General features: G+C 47.4%; 1 protein-coding gene across 1 annotated transcript in view; it reads right to left on the reverse strand.

The window, feature by feature from the left end:
* Positions 1–657: 657 nt before the first annotated feature.
* The window catches only part of Abca4 (ATP binding cassette subfamily A member 4), a 130,980-nt gene continuing 115,807 nt past the window's right edge, over positions 658–15,830 (reverse strand). The window contains exons 39-50 of the mRNA XM_070007144.1: positions 14,977–15,100; positions 14,595–14,724; positions 13,080–13,200; positions 12,354–12,416; positions 11,821–11,927; positions 9,034–9,175; positions 6,942–7,076; positions 5,412–5,515; positions 5,234–5,326; positions 3,358–3,607; positions 2,394–2,480; positions 658–949 (exon numbers count right to left, since the gene is read on the reverse strand). Coding sequence (XP_069863245.1) covers positions 944–949; positions 2,394–2,480; positions 3,358–3,607; positions 5,234–5,326; positions 5,412–5,515; positions 6,942–7,076; positions 9,034–9,175; positions 11,821–11,927; positions 12,354–12,416; positions 13,080–13,200; positions 14,595–14,724; positions 14,977–15,100 — 1,362 coding nt within the window. The 3' untranslated portion in view covers positions 658–943. The remainder of the gene's footprint in view (positions 950–2,393; positions 2,481–3,357; positions 3,608–5,233; positions 5,327–5,411; positions 5,516–6,941; positions 7,077–9,033; positions 9,176–11,820; positions 11,928–12,353; positions 12,417–13,079; positions 13,201–14,594; positions 14,725–14,976; positions 15,101–15,830) is intronic.

A 15,830-nucleotide genomic window follows, 5' to 3' on the forward strand; every position in this document is an offset into this window, starting at 1 on the left:
TGACGTGGGCTGAGCAGCACTGCTTTAGAGAAGGTTTATTCTTTTTAAATGGTTTGATTTTAAATCATCACTTTATGATTCATGGTGAGGTTTTATGTAATCTGCTAGGTGTCTGGCGGGCCAGTCCCCCAAACGTCACTGGAGAAAATACATTTGCCAGCTCCAGGGAGGTGGATCTGCAATGTAGGAACGAGGATGGATTCCTTTGTATGTGTACAGGAATCATGCCTACCTACCCGTGCTTCGTTGTCTCCTGTCCTAATCATACCTGTGAGACAGGCACTCACATAAGCTGGGAACACAGACAGGAATAGAGATTCGGATTATGGCTACTGGCCGAGGATAGTATTTACATCCATTACCAGTTGGGTGTTTTCCTTAAAACATTCAGAGATTTGAAATACAACTCCTCATTCCCCTGACATTGTAGCTGGGTTGCGCTATGACCAGCATGGAGGTGGCTGTAACCTCTGTGGCAGCTTAGAGCAATGGCAGAGGCCTGCACACATGCTTAGGGAATGTCTGAAATTGGGTCATCTGGTACACCACAGCCCATCAAAACACAGGTAGTAAGTAGTTTGTGATGAGAAGGCTTGCGTTTTATTTCTCCTTGAAAGTAACACCCACATCCACATTCCACCCCCCCCCCCCCACAAAACCCAACAAACCCACTTGATATGAGGCTCAGGCCAAAGCCACAAGTGGGCTTTGTACTTCTGTCCTCTAGGTGACAAGGTGATGGTATTTTGGCTGGCTCAGTTTTACTATCTCCCTGAGTTCCAAGTGAGCCAGTCAGTTCTGGTTTCCTTCCGAAAGAGCTTCCTCTTGAGTTCCCTGTGTGCCACTCCTGTGTTTGTTTTCTGTTGCGTAGGAGTCATTTATGCCAGCCAGTTGCTCAGATGACCATGTGGGCAAAGGCTTCCCAGAGCTGTGTGGGAGGAGATCAAACCTGTGGGAGGAGATCAGGTGGGCAATTCATCATCTTGGCCTTCCCAAGTGATGAAGTCAAGGGCTGTATTACTTTAAAAAGGTTAAACAAACAATCAGGAATCTCTAGAGGGAAGTCTGCTATGGGCACTGTGGTTCTGTCAGATCACCAAGGCTACAGGCCATTTTTGATTCCTTGTCTGTGAAATGGTCAACACCAGATGATCTCTGTGGTCTGAGAGATCTCCAGCTCTATGATCCAGATGTTCAATAGTACCTCTTACCCCTGTGTGCATGGTGTGCTTACATCTTAGAGGAAAGCTACAGACTTCGTGCTGTGCCTCAAGGCTGCTATGGGGTTTGGGGTTTGGTTTTTAGCCCAAGAAAGTTGCTATGCTCTTGCTGGCTTCAAAGCCAAGAAGTCATTATTTAAGTCAGCCCAAAGTCCAGACTTTCCTTTGTCTACTTGCTCCAGAGATGGCTCTTAGGAAGCACAAACATTTAACTGGGTAATGCAAGATGAGAGATCTAAGCTGGAGCTGACTATTGCAGGCTCTAGATCAAACTTAGGCATTAGATTCATACACCTTCCTAATTGGATACTGTCTTCTGTCATTAAGTGCAGGCTGAATTCTCGAGCCAATTCCAGGTGGGTACAGGAGAACGTGGGAAGGAGGGCGCAGGGCGCAGGCCTTCCCGGGCTATACAAAATGTGGTTTATCCATCCTCTTAAGAAGATGAGTGATGGAGCACTCAGGGCTGAGAGCTTGTTTCGAGGTGACACGGGTAGCCCAAGCAAGGGTGCAGGTGCTTCTGTACCCCGTGAGAGTCATTGGCAAGTCATTGTGAAGGTGGCTAGTGATGTGTGAAGAAACACGAGACTCTCTCTGAAAAATAACTAAAGCAACAAAGGGCTAAGGATGTGGCTCACATAGTACACATCAGCCTAGAAGGTGCAAGGCCTTGAGTTCAAGCCTTAGTACTGCTGGACAGACAGAGGGAGAGAGGCGGGGGGGGAGGGGAGGGAAGGAGGGACAGAGAGAGAGAGAGAGAGAGAGAGAGAGAGAGAGAGAGAGAGAGAGAGAGAGAGAGAGAGTCCCAAGTGTATGACTGGATATAGATAATCAGGTGTAACAATAGCCAAAATATTTTCATACTCTCTCCTTCTTCATTGCTTCTTAGTTCTAAACCCCAAGGTTTAGGGCATTTGTTTTGACTATAAGAAAAATATGTGGAAAAAATTTCTTTTTCAAAATGCTTTTCCATACCCTCCAAATGGTTTCTAGATTACAACAGGCCCCACGTTGCTATGAACAGTCTGTCAGCACTCAGCTGGCAGGGAGTGGAATGGACATAGGAGGAGTTCTGAAGAGTTGCTAGGGTTATGGCGGCTCTATGTGGAGCTCTCTGCAGAAGCCTGGGGCCCCGCAGGCCCAGTGGGCCAGTTGGGAGGCCGGTGGGTGTACCTTGGCTTGTTGGCTCGCTCCTGCAGCTCGGGGGTGCAGGGGGAGGTCGTACGTTTCAGTCTGCTGTTTAGCGAAGTTCACAAATACCTGGAAACAAGGGAAGAGTGAGAGTAAGTGGACATTTCCAGAAAAATGGCATCCTATGCTCACCTGCCCACCCACTGTGTTCCACATCTCCACGGTGACGCACAGATCTCCAGGGTGGTTTGCACAGAAGCCCATCAGTGCCTCACACGTGATGGCTTCTCAGACTCTGAGCCACTCCAATGGAGTTCCTGCTGGAAGAGTCAGAGGTCTTAGCACTAGATGTGTGGGTAACAAGGCAAGGCAGCCACAACAGCAGCCCCACAGATGCTATTTACAAGACCTGTTCTTCATGCAGCATGTGGTGTGGTCATAACACCTGCCTAAAGGAAGCTTAAGGATGACAGGAAGTGCAGATGAGCAGGGAGGTGAGCTCCTCGAAGGGTGGAGGTTCGCCTGTTCCCTCTGCTTTATTGAACAGTCTTCAAGGATTATATTAAGAACAAACCTTGGACTGGGAAGGTGGCTTAGTGGTAGAGAGCTTGCCTAGCATGCATGAAGCCCTAGGTTCGATTTCCTCAGTACTAAATAAACAGAAAAAGCCAAAAGTGGTACTGTGACTCAAATGGTAGACTGCTAGCCTTGAGCAAAAAGAAGCTTAGGGACAGTGCCCAGACCCTGAGTTTAAGTATCAAGACTGGCACACACACACACACACACACACACACACACACACACACACACACACACACACACACACACAAGAAATATACTCATTACCTCACTTCTATAACTGTAACCTTTCTGTACATCACTTTTATAATAACAATTAAAAATGATTAAAAAATTGGACATATTGTGCCTGCCTTGTGTGTCATTTGTTGCCTGTGCTGGATATGGTGGTCTTGTCTCTGTCCTGGGGGCCCGGGGACTGACTTGCCTGGTCCAGTGTGGTCTGTGTGACTGAGTACTCTTCGATGAGCAGACTGTCCTTGTGGGAGATGAGCAGCTGGAAGATCCTGGCCAGGGAGGACGAGGAGACCTGGTACTGCAGCATGTTGTAGTGCCTCTCCCTCTGCACGCTGCCTGGAAAGTTGCCTTGGAAAAACTGCTCCACTGGATTCAGGTCGGGAAGCAAGTCATCCTTGGGGGATTTGATTTTCATTGTGACAATGTAGCCATCTCCAAACCTGGGGGTTGCATAGGTGTGGTACAAGTCTGTTAGTGGGTGGATCTAAGGCAGTCCCTAAATAAGGAGTAGAGACATACTGGGGAAAATGGGGATTAAAGGTTCATACCATTGACCTCTTGTTTAATACTTGGAGTGCTGGTGGCTCACTCCTATAATCCTAGCTATTCATGAGGCTGAGATCTGAGAACCATGGTTCAAAGCCCGTCTGGGCAGGAAAGTCTGAGACTCTTATTGCTACTAAAACTACCAAAAAAGCCAGAAGTGGAGTTGTGGATCAAGTGGTAGAACACTCGCCTTGAGCAAAAAGAAGCTCAAGGACAGTGCCCAGGCCCTGAATTCAAACCCCAGGACGGGCACCGAAACAAAAAACAACAACAATAAAAGAAAATCCTAGGAGAAAATAATCATGATGGTTGTTAGAGGAACTCTGGAACAAACTTTTAGAGGTCTAAATATCTGTTTGGTAAAGGAGGGCAGACATATTTGCTGGACTCAGAGGTGGTTGTCAGTCCTGTCTATCATGAAGATCTGAAGGAACAGAGGGGAAGGAGCAACTCCCAACACCCCTACCCCCTTACCCTCCCCCCAACACACCATGTAGGCACAAGGGTATTGACACAGGCTGGTGACTTTCACTCACATACTGATGTCCTTAAGATCTATCTAGTTTGCAAGCTTACTGTCTGTTCCAGAAATCAGGGTCAAGTACTCATTTGCCAAACGCACTTCCTTTACCAGACCTTTTCTCCCCCATGTGTATGGATGGTGGTTTTCAGTGCACCCCATTCCACGGACCAGCTCTATGATAGTTTCCGGACTCTTGATGAGTGTATTAAATACACAAGTGACAGCCATACGTTACTCTTGCCTGGCTTATTATTAGGCAAGCAATGCGATGAGCATTTCATTTTAACTGACTGCTAGCTTCGGCCACACACCATATATCATAAGGAATTACTTATGATCGTTTACAATGAATGGGTATAGAATAATCCTATTCAAGAATTTTGACACAATTGGTTTGTCTTATAAAACAGGGTCATTTTTTTTTTTTTTGGTCTGTTGTGGGTTCTGAATTCTGGGCCTGGGTGCTGTCCCTCAGCTGTTTAGCTCAAGGCCAGCGCTTTACCACTTGAGCCACAGCACCACTTCCAGCCTTTTCTGCTTATGAGGTGCTGAGGGCCTCATGCATGGAAGGCAAGCACTCTACCACTGAGCCACCTTCCCAGCCCATCAGAGTCATTTTTTTAAACTCGAATATCTAGAAAGGCTCTCATGCCCTTTGCTCTTCCAATCATTCCTGTGTTTGTTGTGGACACTTAGGAAATAGGCCAGAGGTCTTCAATAAGTAGGGTGATACCGGGTTAGTAGTGATGACCTTCCAACACCCCAGCCAGACTCTGCAAACATCCCAACTCTAACCTCCCACCCAGAGGCTCTGTCTAGCCTTCAACCACAACAGCCCAATTCAGAGGAGTTTCCTATCAGCACAATGGTTTTTCCTTCTGCCTCTGGACCAAAAGGCCCTATTGCCCTCAGCTTCTACCTCTGGGATGAGGAGGCCACACCCACAGAGAACACAGGACAATGGTAACAAAAAAAGTAGCTCTCTCCGTCTGCTCACTTGTACTTGAGGTGCTGAATGGTGCCCAGACACTGAAAGGTGCCCTTCACCATGATGGCCAGCCGCGTACACAGCGCCTCACATTCTTCCATGCTGTGGGGCAAGAGAGAGGAGGTGAGGTGGTAGTGGGGTTTGGGAAGACCCCCCTCCACCTTGCCCTGTCCTGGTGATCTCTTGCCTGTGGGAAGTGAGGACCACAGCCCTTCCTTCTCTGATGATGCTCACGATGGTGTTCCACAACAGGCGGCGAGCCTGGGGGTCCATCCCTGTGGTGGGCTCGTCCTGGGGATTGGGAGAGAAGGCAGGTGAATATGGACTTGAAGTTAGGCCTTTCTTGGTCACTATATGCTAACTGACTCCCTCTGAGCAGCAGTGATCTTTGCAAAGGACAAGCGGACAGACATGTCCACAGCCAGCTGGTCCTCGAAGGTAAGATGGGGTACAGCAGGTGCAGGGTGCAGAGGCAGGAGGGGTATGTGTGAGGGGACATGAAGTACCCCTCTAGACTCATTTCAGCCTGAGCTTAGACTAGGAGTGATGCAGACAATACTAGAATTATTCTTCCAAATGTGTGTGGAGGCCTACAGCGAGATTGGAAGTATGCTTGTAAAGGGGTCTGTGATCTAAACCCTCATAAATCTCAAGACAGAAGCCTGATGCCTTCTTCTAGAGACTGAGATCTGAGAATCACAGTTCAAAGCCAGCATTGACAACAGGAAGGCCTGTGAGATTCTTATCTCCATTTAAGTACCAAAAACCTTTCAGTTGAACTATAGCTCAAGTAGTGTTGTGCTCTCGCCGTGAGTGAAAAAGCTAAGAGACTGCTGCTCCCAGGCCCCAAGTTCAAGCCTCAATACTGGCACACACAAAACAAGAACAAAAAGACACTTCAGGCTACAGGAACCTAAAGGACCATCACTGGTGAGAGTCACAAAGCGTTTGAGCCAGATCAAGTCTCCTGTCTACTTTGCATCAACTCTGATCTCCTGGGGAAGCAGTGACTTTTATTGATTGATTGATTGATTGATTGTTGGTTGTGGGGTTTGAACTCAGATCCTGGGTACTATTCCTGAGCTCTTTTGCTCAAGGCTAGTGCACTACCAACTTTGAGCCACAGCACCACTTCCTGTTTTCTGACAGTTTATTGGAGATTAGAATCTCATTGACTTTCCTGCCTGGGCTAGCTTTGAATGGTGATCCTCAGAGCTCAGCCTCCTGAGTAGCGAGGATTACAGGCATGAGCCACCAGCGCCCAGCTGGAAGCAGTAATTTTTTTTGGGGGGGGGGTTTGGTCGTGGGGCCTGAACTCTGGGCCTGGGTGCTGTCCCTCAGCTCTTTAGCACAAGGCTAGCGCTCTACCACTTGAGCCACAGCACCACTTCCAGCTTTTTTCTTTTTATGTGGTGCTGAGGAATTGAACCCAGGGCCTCAGGCATGCAAGGCAAGCGCTCTACCACTGAGCCACCTTCCCAGCCCCATGGAAGCAGTAATTTTTATCAGAGCGAGTAGGACCTCCCCAGTGTGAGCTTGTGGTCCCTCAGGAGACTTTCCAGCCAAGCTTTGCTATGACTTGCCTCTCCCACAAACACACACTGGGGAGCAACCAAGCAAGGCAGCATTTTCTAAAGCTCCTGGCCCAGAAGCTGTTTCCCCAGCTGAAGTGCCCTAGCTGTGAGGCCTGCCTGGCCCTGCAGGTCTGTGTTCTCACCAGCAGCACCAGTGGTGGGCAGCCGATGAGCGCAATGGCGGTGGAGAGCTTGCGTTTATTGCCTCCACTGTATGTGCCGGCCAGGCGGTCCGCATAGAGAGACAGCCCCAGGCTCTGAATACTCCAGTTTGCCACCTAGAGAAAAGAAAGAAGTCTCAGTCTGTGAAGATGAACACCTCTCCAGTCCAAGGCTGTGGGCTCTCAGATCGCTCCCCCAACCAGGATGGCACACCCAAATTAGGCTGGCTTTTGGGCTTGGCACATGCTGCAGGGTCAGAGACTCCTCCACACACAATCGCAGGGTGGCTTGGTCAGCTTAGGACCCAACAGATGCAGCCCCAAGGGGCCATTTCTCACTGTGTTCTGGACTATGACTAAGCATGGAAGAGTCCTCAGGTCTCCTTGAGAAGATGGTGGGATCAACACCCCCATTGGTTCTACCCCTCAATAGAGTCACACCTGTGATCTTGGGCATCTAATGTGTACTTACAGAGCACCTGCTAGGAGCCAGCTCTGTGCTAGGCACTAGGAAGCCATTCCACCAGTCCATTTGTGCCTTAGTTATTTTCAGGATAGGGTCTCAGATGAGGCTCTGGCTGGCCTGGATTGCAATCTTATTTGTGTTTCAGCAGATTGCTTGGATGACAGGTACATGCTTCCTCTGTGGCTGAGGGTGATAGGCATGTACTACTGTACCCAGCCATTGTTTGAGATGGATTCTTGCAAACTTTCTAACTTATTTCTTTTTCTTCAAGCCATCTCTTTCTTCCAAGTAGCCAGGACTATTGGTAGTTCCTTTTCATTTGTATTGATTTAGTTTATTTTTTAATTTCTCTGTGTGCCAGTCCTGGGGCTTGAACTCAGGGCCACTGTGCTGTTCCTGAACTTTTGTGCCCAAGGCTAGCCCTCTTTCACGTGAGTCGCAGCTCCACTGCTGGCTTTTTGCTGGTTAATTGGAGATAAGTCTCATGGACTTTCCTATCTTGGCTGTTTTGAACTGTGATCGTCAGATCTCAGCTTTCTGAGCAGCTAGGATTATAGGTGTGAACCATTAGCTCCTAGCCTAGTTTTAATTTTGAATACGTAAAACATTAGCATGCTTCTAAAAGTCAAAACTATGCAACAGAAGTCTTCCCATCTTCCTTTCATGTCAATTTTCTCTTATTCATCACCAAAACCATGGTTTTCTAGTTTATCTTTCTTACGTTCTGTTTATAAAGGTAAGTAGTCATATAATTCCCTTCTTATTTTTCCTTACTTTTTACATAAAAGTAACATTCTATGTGTTCCTTTTGAAATTTGAGTTTTCATTTAATATTGGGAAAACTTCATATCATTCACAGAGATCTTCCTCATTCCTTTCTTTTCTATATAGCTGAATAAGATTTTGTTGTTAAGTGCCACAAATTATTCAGTTAATCTACTCTGCTTAAATGTTTAGATAAAATTCAATATTTCACAGCTACAAATTCTATAAGTAGCCTTTTGCACACATTTTTCATATGGTGGGGTGTGCATATCCAGGGTAAATGCCCAGAAGTGTGAGCTGCCTCGATGGATAAATGCCTGCATAATCTGCTAGGTACGGGCTAGGGATTGTCAGGCCTGTGGTGTTCAGTGCTCTGTCCTAACTTCCTGGGCAATACATGGCACCCACTAGGAATCTGTTGTGATGAATGGATGATTGCTACAGTTTTCCATATATAAATAAAAGCACTCTATAGAAGGGTTACCAAACTTCTCTAGTGTGTGTGTGTGTGTGTGTGTGTGTGTGTGTGTGTGTGTGTGTGTGTGTGTGTGTGTGTGTGTGTCTGTCTGTCTGTCTGTCTGTCTGTCTATTCTGTTCTAATGGGGCTTGAATTCAAGGCCTTGTTTAGCTTTTTTACTCAAGACTGGTGATCTACCATTTGAGCCATACCTCCACTTCTGGCTTTTTTTTTCTAGTTAATTGGTGATAAGAGTTTCTTGGATCTGTCTCCTCAGGCTAGCTTTGAACCAGCCTCCTGAATAGCTAGGATTACAGATGTGAGTCATTGGTACCTGGCTCTGGTTTGCCAAACTTTTAATATAATCACAACAAAGCATCTTTTACCTTCTCAATTTCTTCCGCGGGTACACCCCGGAGCCGGGCATAAAGGTAGAGATGTTCTCGGCCTGTGAGCAGGTCATCAATTGCATCAAACTGAGGACAGTAACCCATTCTTTGATGGACGTCTGAAATATCGGTTAAGATGCTGTGAGAAGAAACAGCCGTTAGTGGAGAGGCTTCTGTTAGTGGAGTAAAATCCTCTTCTCGTCCCCACTCTACTTTAGAAGTGTCCTGGCATTTTTTTTTCTGGTCCAGTCGTGGGGCCTGAACTCTGGGCCTGGGCACTGTCCCTCAGCAATTCAGCTCAAGGCTAGCACTCTACCACTTGAGCCACAGTGCCACTTCGAACCCAGGGCCTCATGCATGCAAGGCAAGCGCTCTACTACTGAGCCACCTTCCCAGCCGGTGTCCTGGCATTTGGAAATCAATTTGGAGACCCTTTGGTTAGCAACATGAACTTTGGGAGTTTTGAGCTCTGAATCTAGTCAGATCCTTCCAAGACATTTTTTTTTTTCAGTTGCGGGGCTTGAACTCAGGGCCTGGGTGCTGCCCCTGACCTCTTTTTGCTCAAGGCTACCACTCTATCACTTTGAGCCACAGCTCCACTTCTAGTTTTTGAGTGGTTAATTGGACATAAAGGTCTCAGGAGGCCTTTTCTGTCAGGGTTGACTTCAAACCACAATTCTCAGAGTAGCCTCCTGTTAGCTAAACTAGGATTATAGGCATGAGCCACTGGCACCTGGTTGATTTGGACATTTGTTACCCAAAAGTCAGCTTTGGTGTAGGATTAGATCACCTCATTTGTAAGTTTAAAAACACTTGAAGTTTAGCTTTAAGGGAATGACTGATGCTTTTTAATCCTTTCAGACATTTGGGAAAAAGCCAGAAAAGATAGATGCTTATTGGTAGAGATTCAGACAATAGAAAACAAATTCAGATAGCTACTCAGAGTAAGAGCTTGGCAGGGAATATAGTTAAAGTGAATTGTTTCCACCAACTCCTTTGACAAATGTACTCTTTCTCACTAGAAAATACCTTGACTTGAGAAAAAAAATTAAACCATTGATCAATTATTTAGGTCTAATCTCCCTTGATAGCGTTAAGCTGTTGACTAGAGACTGATGCAACAGGAGGGGGGGGGGAGGGGGAAGGGGGGGCGTGCGGGGAGGGAGCGTGGGGGGGGAGGGGGGAGGGGGGGAAGGCTGCTGCAGTTCCTCACTGTTACAAAAGCCACTTAAGGTGTGGTTAGGGAACGTTGCCAAATTCACTGGAGCTACTCCACCAGACAATCCCAACCTTTTAACCTAAAACTTCTTTCTGACTTCCAGCTCAGTCCTGGTCATCAGATAGCGTCTCACACAAAACTTGATGACACTTGGCAAGGTTTCATGACATCTTCCCCAACTCTTTCTCTCTATAATTCCTCTGGTTACTATCAGACCAGCAGGACCAGCAGATGAACTAGGTTTACCCATGATCTGGTTCCTTTCCTGCCAGCGTCTTTTTTTTTTTGTCAGTCGTGGGGGCTGAACTCTGGCCCTGGACACTGTCCCTCAGCTCTTCAGTACAAGGTGAGTGCCCTACCACTTGAGCCACAGCACCACTTCCAGCTTTATTCTGCTTATGTGGTGCCGAGGAATCGAACCCAGGGCCTCATGCATGTGAGGCAAGCACTCTACCACTGAGCCAACTTCCCAGCCCCTACCAGTGTCTTTGTGATGGCCAAGCAGGGATGGCCACGGGAAGCTGGGCAACTGGATGTATTCTATCTGAGCACTAAAGTGTGTTCAGGAACCCCTTCCCATCAGGTATTGGGCTTTGCAGAGGAAAGGGAACCCGGCCCAAGCAGATGCTGGCAGATGTCAGCAGTGCCCATCTCCACTTCTAAAGCAGAGTCCACAGTTCCTTGGGTTAAGTCTGCTGTGTGTCGGCTTTGCTATTCAGTAGCAGCCAGCAGAGAGTCGAACAAAGGAAAGGTTGTCCTCTGTGCTGTTCCAGGGAAAACCATTCTGTCTCAACACTAGCAGAGGGCAGCAGGGAGCTTCCAGAAGCCGAGGGCACAAGCCCCTTGGTCTGGCCAGGAAAGCACTGGCACACAAAGGACCAGTGCAGATTAAGATTCCCCGAGGGTCCTTGCATGAGGTCATATCTAGAAACAACCCAGAGAGAAGACAGAAACGGAACTTCCCCACAGGAGTTCTGAACCTTGGACCCAGGATCAAAAATGTGCTTCAGGTCTGAGTAAATTCCCTGAAACCTGCTGCAAAAATGTGGAGGGAGATAATGGGAGAATCGTGTGTATTCTTGCACAAGAAGAAGGTGGAGGGGCTTGCCAGAAGCTCCAAAGAGTCGATGGCACCAAAGAGATGAAGAACCACTGACAGAGCTTCTAGAACTTTCCAGGGATCCATGCCTATGCCACACTTTCTTAATACAGTTGAGTTCACTTTTCCAGTGGGTTTTGTCTTATACTTTTTATTTGTTGGTTTCCTTATTTTAGTTTTTTGGTTTGTTTTGAGATCGGGTCTCACTATATAATCTGGGCTGTCCTCAAACTCATCATTCTCTTGCCTTAGACTCCCAAATGCTGGGAATACAGGCATATGCTACCACACTTGGCCTTTGTCTTATACTTTAATTTTGCTCTCAGGGAAGTTCAGTCCTCTGCACAGATCTTTCTGAGTTCCTCCTAACTTAGGGTCTGAGTCACCTTTCCTACATTGGGTCGGGGACATACGCAAGGCCAGGACCTGTGAGAATAGCTTGAGACAGGAAGGCCAGGGCGCTCACCTTTTGCCTGCCACCGTGGCATCACCAGAGGTCACCGTGGTGTCCCCAGTGAGCATCTTGAATGTGGTGGTCTTTCCAGCACCATTCACTCCCAGGAGACCGAAGCACTAGAAGGAAACAGAACTGTCCTCAGGCTCAGGGCTGAGCTGGCAGAAGCCTTTCAGACCTGGACTGTCATTCAAAGGCTACTGTCCATGTATGGCCACATACACGAAACATCCAGTGTCAGCCAGCATGGGCTCTATGTATAAAGCATGCTGGACTCAGAAAACTGAGAATGAAAAAAAAAAGACTGAAAAAAAAATCTCATAATGTATTTCTGCCTTGAAATAATACTATGTGACAGATATTGGGGGTAGCACAAAAGCATTATTAAAATTAATTTTACCTACTGTTACTTTTTTCATGTGGCTACTAGAAAAATTTACGCTATACCCATGCTCACATTATAACCCCATTGCATGCTGGGAGAAGAGTGGTGGCCAGGAGCTGGTTTTTGGAAGCCCTTTCTTGCTAGATTACAGGGTACTTACTTCTCCAGGGTGAATCCCGACACACAGCCTATCTACTGCTGGGCTGGTGGAACCTGAATACACCTGCGAAATCCAGAGAGAATAGGCTAAGGACGAGGCAGGGTTAGAGCAGATGAGACCAAAGGACATTTTCCCCCCAATACTGGAGTTTGAACTCAGTGTTTCACACTGAGTCACATGCCCAATCCTTTTGCTCTCGTTATTTTTCCAGTAGGGTCTCATGCTTTTGCCCGGGCCAGCTTGATCCTTCTATTTAAGCCTCCCATGTGGCTAGGATGGAGGCATAGGCCACCATGCCCAGGTTACTGGTTGAAATGAGGTATTGCTAACTTTTTTGTTTTGTCTTAGGTGGTCTTGAACCATGATTTTCCCCAATTGCCACCACCCAGGTAGCTGGGATTATGGGCAGGAGCTACTGCTCTTGGGTACAAAGGTTACTATGGACATGGGCATTCAGAGAGGAGCAGTGGGAAGGGACCCATGCAAAGCAGAACCACAGTGGTTCTGGAGGTCAGCTGGAGTGGTTCTTATTAATGCAAATACTAGGGGCAATGCGTGGAGACCAGATGCTTTTACAATCTGGACGTGGTGATGTCACGTAAATTAGGAAGACAGACTATGTGTGCAAGCACACTACCTAGTCTACAGGAATAGGACAATCAATATTGTGTCCTCTGTGGGAAACAGCCAGTACCTCTGAACTAACATGCTCTCTCCTTCCCTTACCTTGGTTAATTCATTTAATTTTAAAATATCACTTGTATTTCCCCCACTAATAATTCGTTGTCTCTCTTCGGCCACATCATCATCTTCATCAGTAATGGGCTCCCTGGTGGGTTTGGCAATCCTAGAAGAAAGAAAGGGGACAGGAAAGGATTGAGGTGGGTGTATGGAGCCTTTGGCACTGTCCTTGTCTTTCTTTTACTTGTTAGTTGGCACTGGGATTTGAACTTGGGGCTTTGTGTTTGCTCAACTAGTTTACTTGCTCAGCTGGTGCTCTAGCACTTACTCCATGTTTCCAGCCTGCTCTTTTTGCTGGTTATTTTGGACCCACCCTTGCCTGGCAATTAGTATCCATAATTACTCCCTGTTTTCCCCTTTCTTGCCTCTACTCAAAACTAACTCGCAAGCTGGGTGCCAGTGGCTCAGGATTGTAATCCGAGCTACTTAGAAGGCCGAGATCTGAGGATTGCGGTTCAAAGCCAACTTGTGCAGGAAAGTCTGTGAGACTCTTACCTCCAATTAACTACTCAAAAACCAGAAGTGGCACCATACTTCTCAGCCACAGTGACAGCCACAGCCTAATTGGTAGAGTGCTCACCTTGAGCTGAAGAGCTGAGGGATAGCGCCCAGGCCCAGAGTTCAAGCCCCACAACCCACAACAAACAAACAAACAAAAAAACTAACTAGCAATGGGGCCTGCTTTGCTTCTTTTTTCATGGATACATTAACCAATTCCTGGATACTTTTGCTCTTTACTGTGCTATCATCCTATTAATTAATTAATTAATTAATTTGCTATCATCCAATTTAAAATGAGTGTAGCCAGGTGTGCTAGGCTCTAGCCTGTAATCTTAGCAAATCCTCAGCAATAAAGCAGAAGTCTTCAAGATTCCATTGCAATTAACCCAAAAAAGGCTGGACTAGAGGTGTGGCTCAAGTGGTAGAGTGCCAGCTGTGAGCAAGAAAGCTGAGCAAAAAGCACAAGAGTTCAAGCTTTGGTAACCTCACACACACCAAAAGACAAAACAAACCAAAGCACAAGAAGAAAACCACCACAGCAAAACAATAAAATGAGTATATGGAATTAAATGAGAAATTGAGACAAATAACATTGTAAACAGTTTAAATTTGAGAACTGGCCCTAAATCTAGCATGCCAGGGCACTGTCCCTGAGCCTTTGAAATTGGTTCTCAAGGCTAGTTCTCTACCACTTGAACCACAGTTACACTTCTGGCTTCTTACTGATTAATTGGAGATAAGAGTCTCATAGACTTTTCTGCCTGGATTGTTTTTGAACAGTGATCCTGAGAGCTCAGCCTCTTGAGTAACTAGGATTACAGGCATGAGCCACTGGCACCTGGCTTAGCATGCAGATTTTATAACCTTCTCTCCCTGTAAAATGCAGAACCCTTCAGGCCTTGAGAATTTAAAATCCTTCGCCAAATGGGGCTCCTGAGGAAGGAGATGGTCACCCTGGAGCACGGTCTGGTGGTAGCCTCAGGATGTGGGAAGCCGTACCATCGGGTGAGGAAGAAGTGGTGTTGGATGAGGAGGGTCAGGAGGAGGTACACCACACCTTCCACTGCCATGGCAACTAGGTTCTTCCCAATCAGGTTCCACTGGAACGGATTGGAGATGTGCTCCTCTCCTGTGGAGAGAGGCCACCAGACATCAGCAGGAATTAAGTCTCTGTCAGCGACCCCAACTCACCCCTAAGACCTGGCTACAGCCTGAGGCCCACTGAACTGAATGTGAGGCAAAGCATGAATGAAGTAAGACCCAAACACACAAACACACGTTGTATCTTGCATCCTCAAGCCAGAATGGGGGAGAGTAAAAGCCTCCCTGCCCCCGCTCCCTGCCCTCCTCTCCCAGCCTCTGGGCCTCCAATGCCACTCACCAAACCGAGCATAGACCTCTGTCACGGCCTGGCTCAGTGCCAGGTCAATAAGGCCCCGGCCAAGGCAGAAGTGGGGAAAGATAATGAGCAGCTTCCTCAGCACGGTGTTGAACCTGAGCAGTGTCTGAAACAAAGAAGGATGGCTGCTGGAAGTGGGGGCAGAGGCTGATGGGTTCTCCTGAGCAGGTGGGTCTGGGCCCCCTCAAATTAGGCCTGGCAGGGTTGGGGGCTGCAGACAGAGGTGTCCCTGCAATCAGGCTGGCCACAGGATGCAGAGGATTTGACAGGGAATTCAGAAAGTGCGATTAGGCCAAGGAAGTTCTCAGGGAAGAATCAAACCATGATCAAGGCTCCCCATAGGTTTCTAGTGAAGAGCAGCTGGAACCTTTGTCTAGCCAGGCAGCACTTTTGAACACTTGCTGTGCTCAGTACTTTGTGAACATGGTGAAGAAGGCACATATCACTTTCGTTAACCCTTAGCCACTTGGAGAGCAACGGAAGTAATCTATCAAGGAGCCATGGCCCTCGCGTAGACTCCCTTCGCCATCACACAGAGCCCTCTAAGGCTGCTGGTACCAGGGGCCTCAGCAGCTGCCAGGATGGAGCCAGGCATGAAGCACAAGGGAACATGACTAGATATGGTTGTGGAGGAGGTGAGGTTGGCCAAGCTCTGGTGGGCCAGGGCTGCCTTCCCCATATGGCTGATCCCTACCTCACAGCCACTTACCTCTCAACTACCACTCCTTTGCTCGGGTTCCCTCCTCCTTCAGCCTACCCTTTTCCATTCTTCCCAGAATGCTTGGTGCTCCTTTGTCTCTCAGCCTCTGAATCTCTATTATCTGGTAGTTAGTTTT

This window comes from Dipodomys merriami, unplaced genomic scaffold (genome assembly GCF_024711535.1).
Source record: "Dipodomys merriami isolate MVZ:Mamm:240054 unplaced genomic scaffold, mDipMer1.0.p SCAF_7, whole genome shotgun sequence".
NCBI classification, from domain to species: Eukaryota; Metazoa; Chordata; class Mammalia; order Rodentia; family Heteromyidae; genus Dipodomys; species Dipodomys merriami.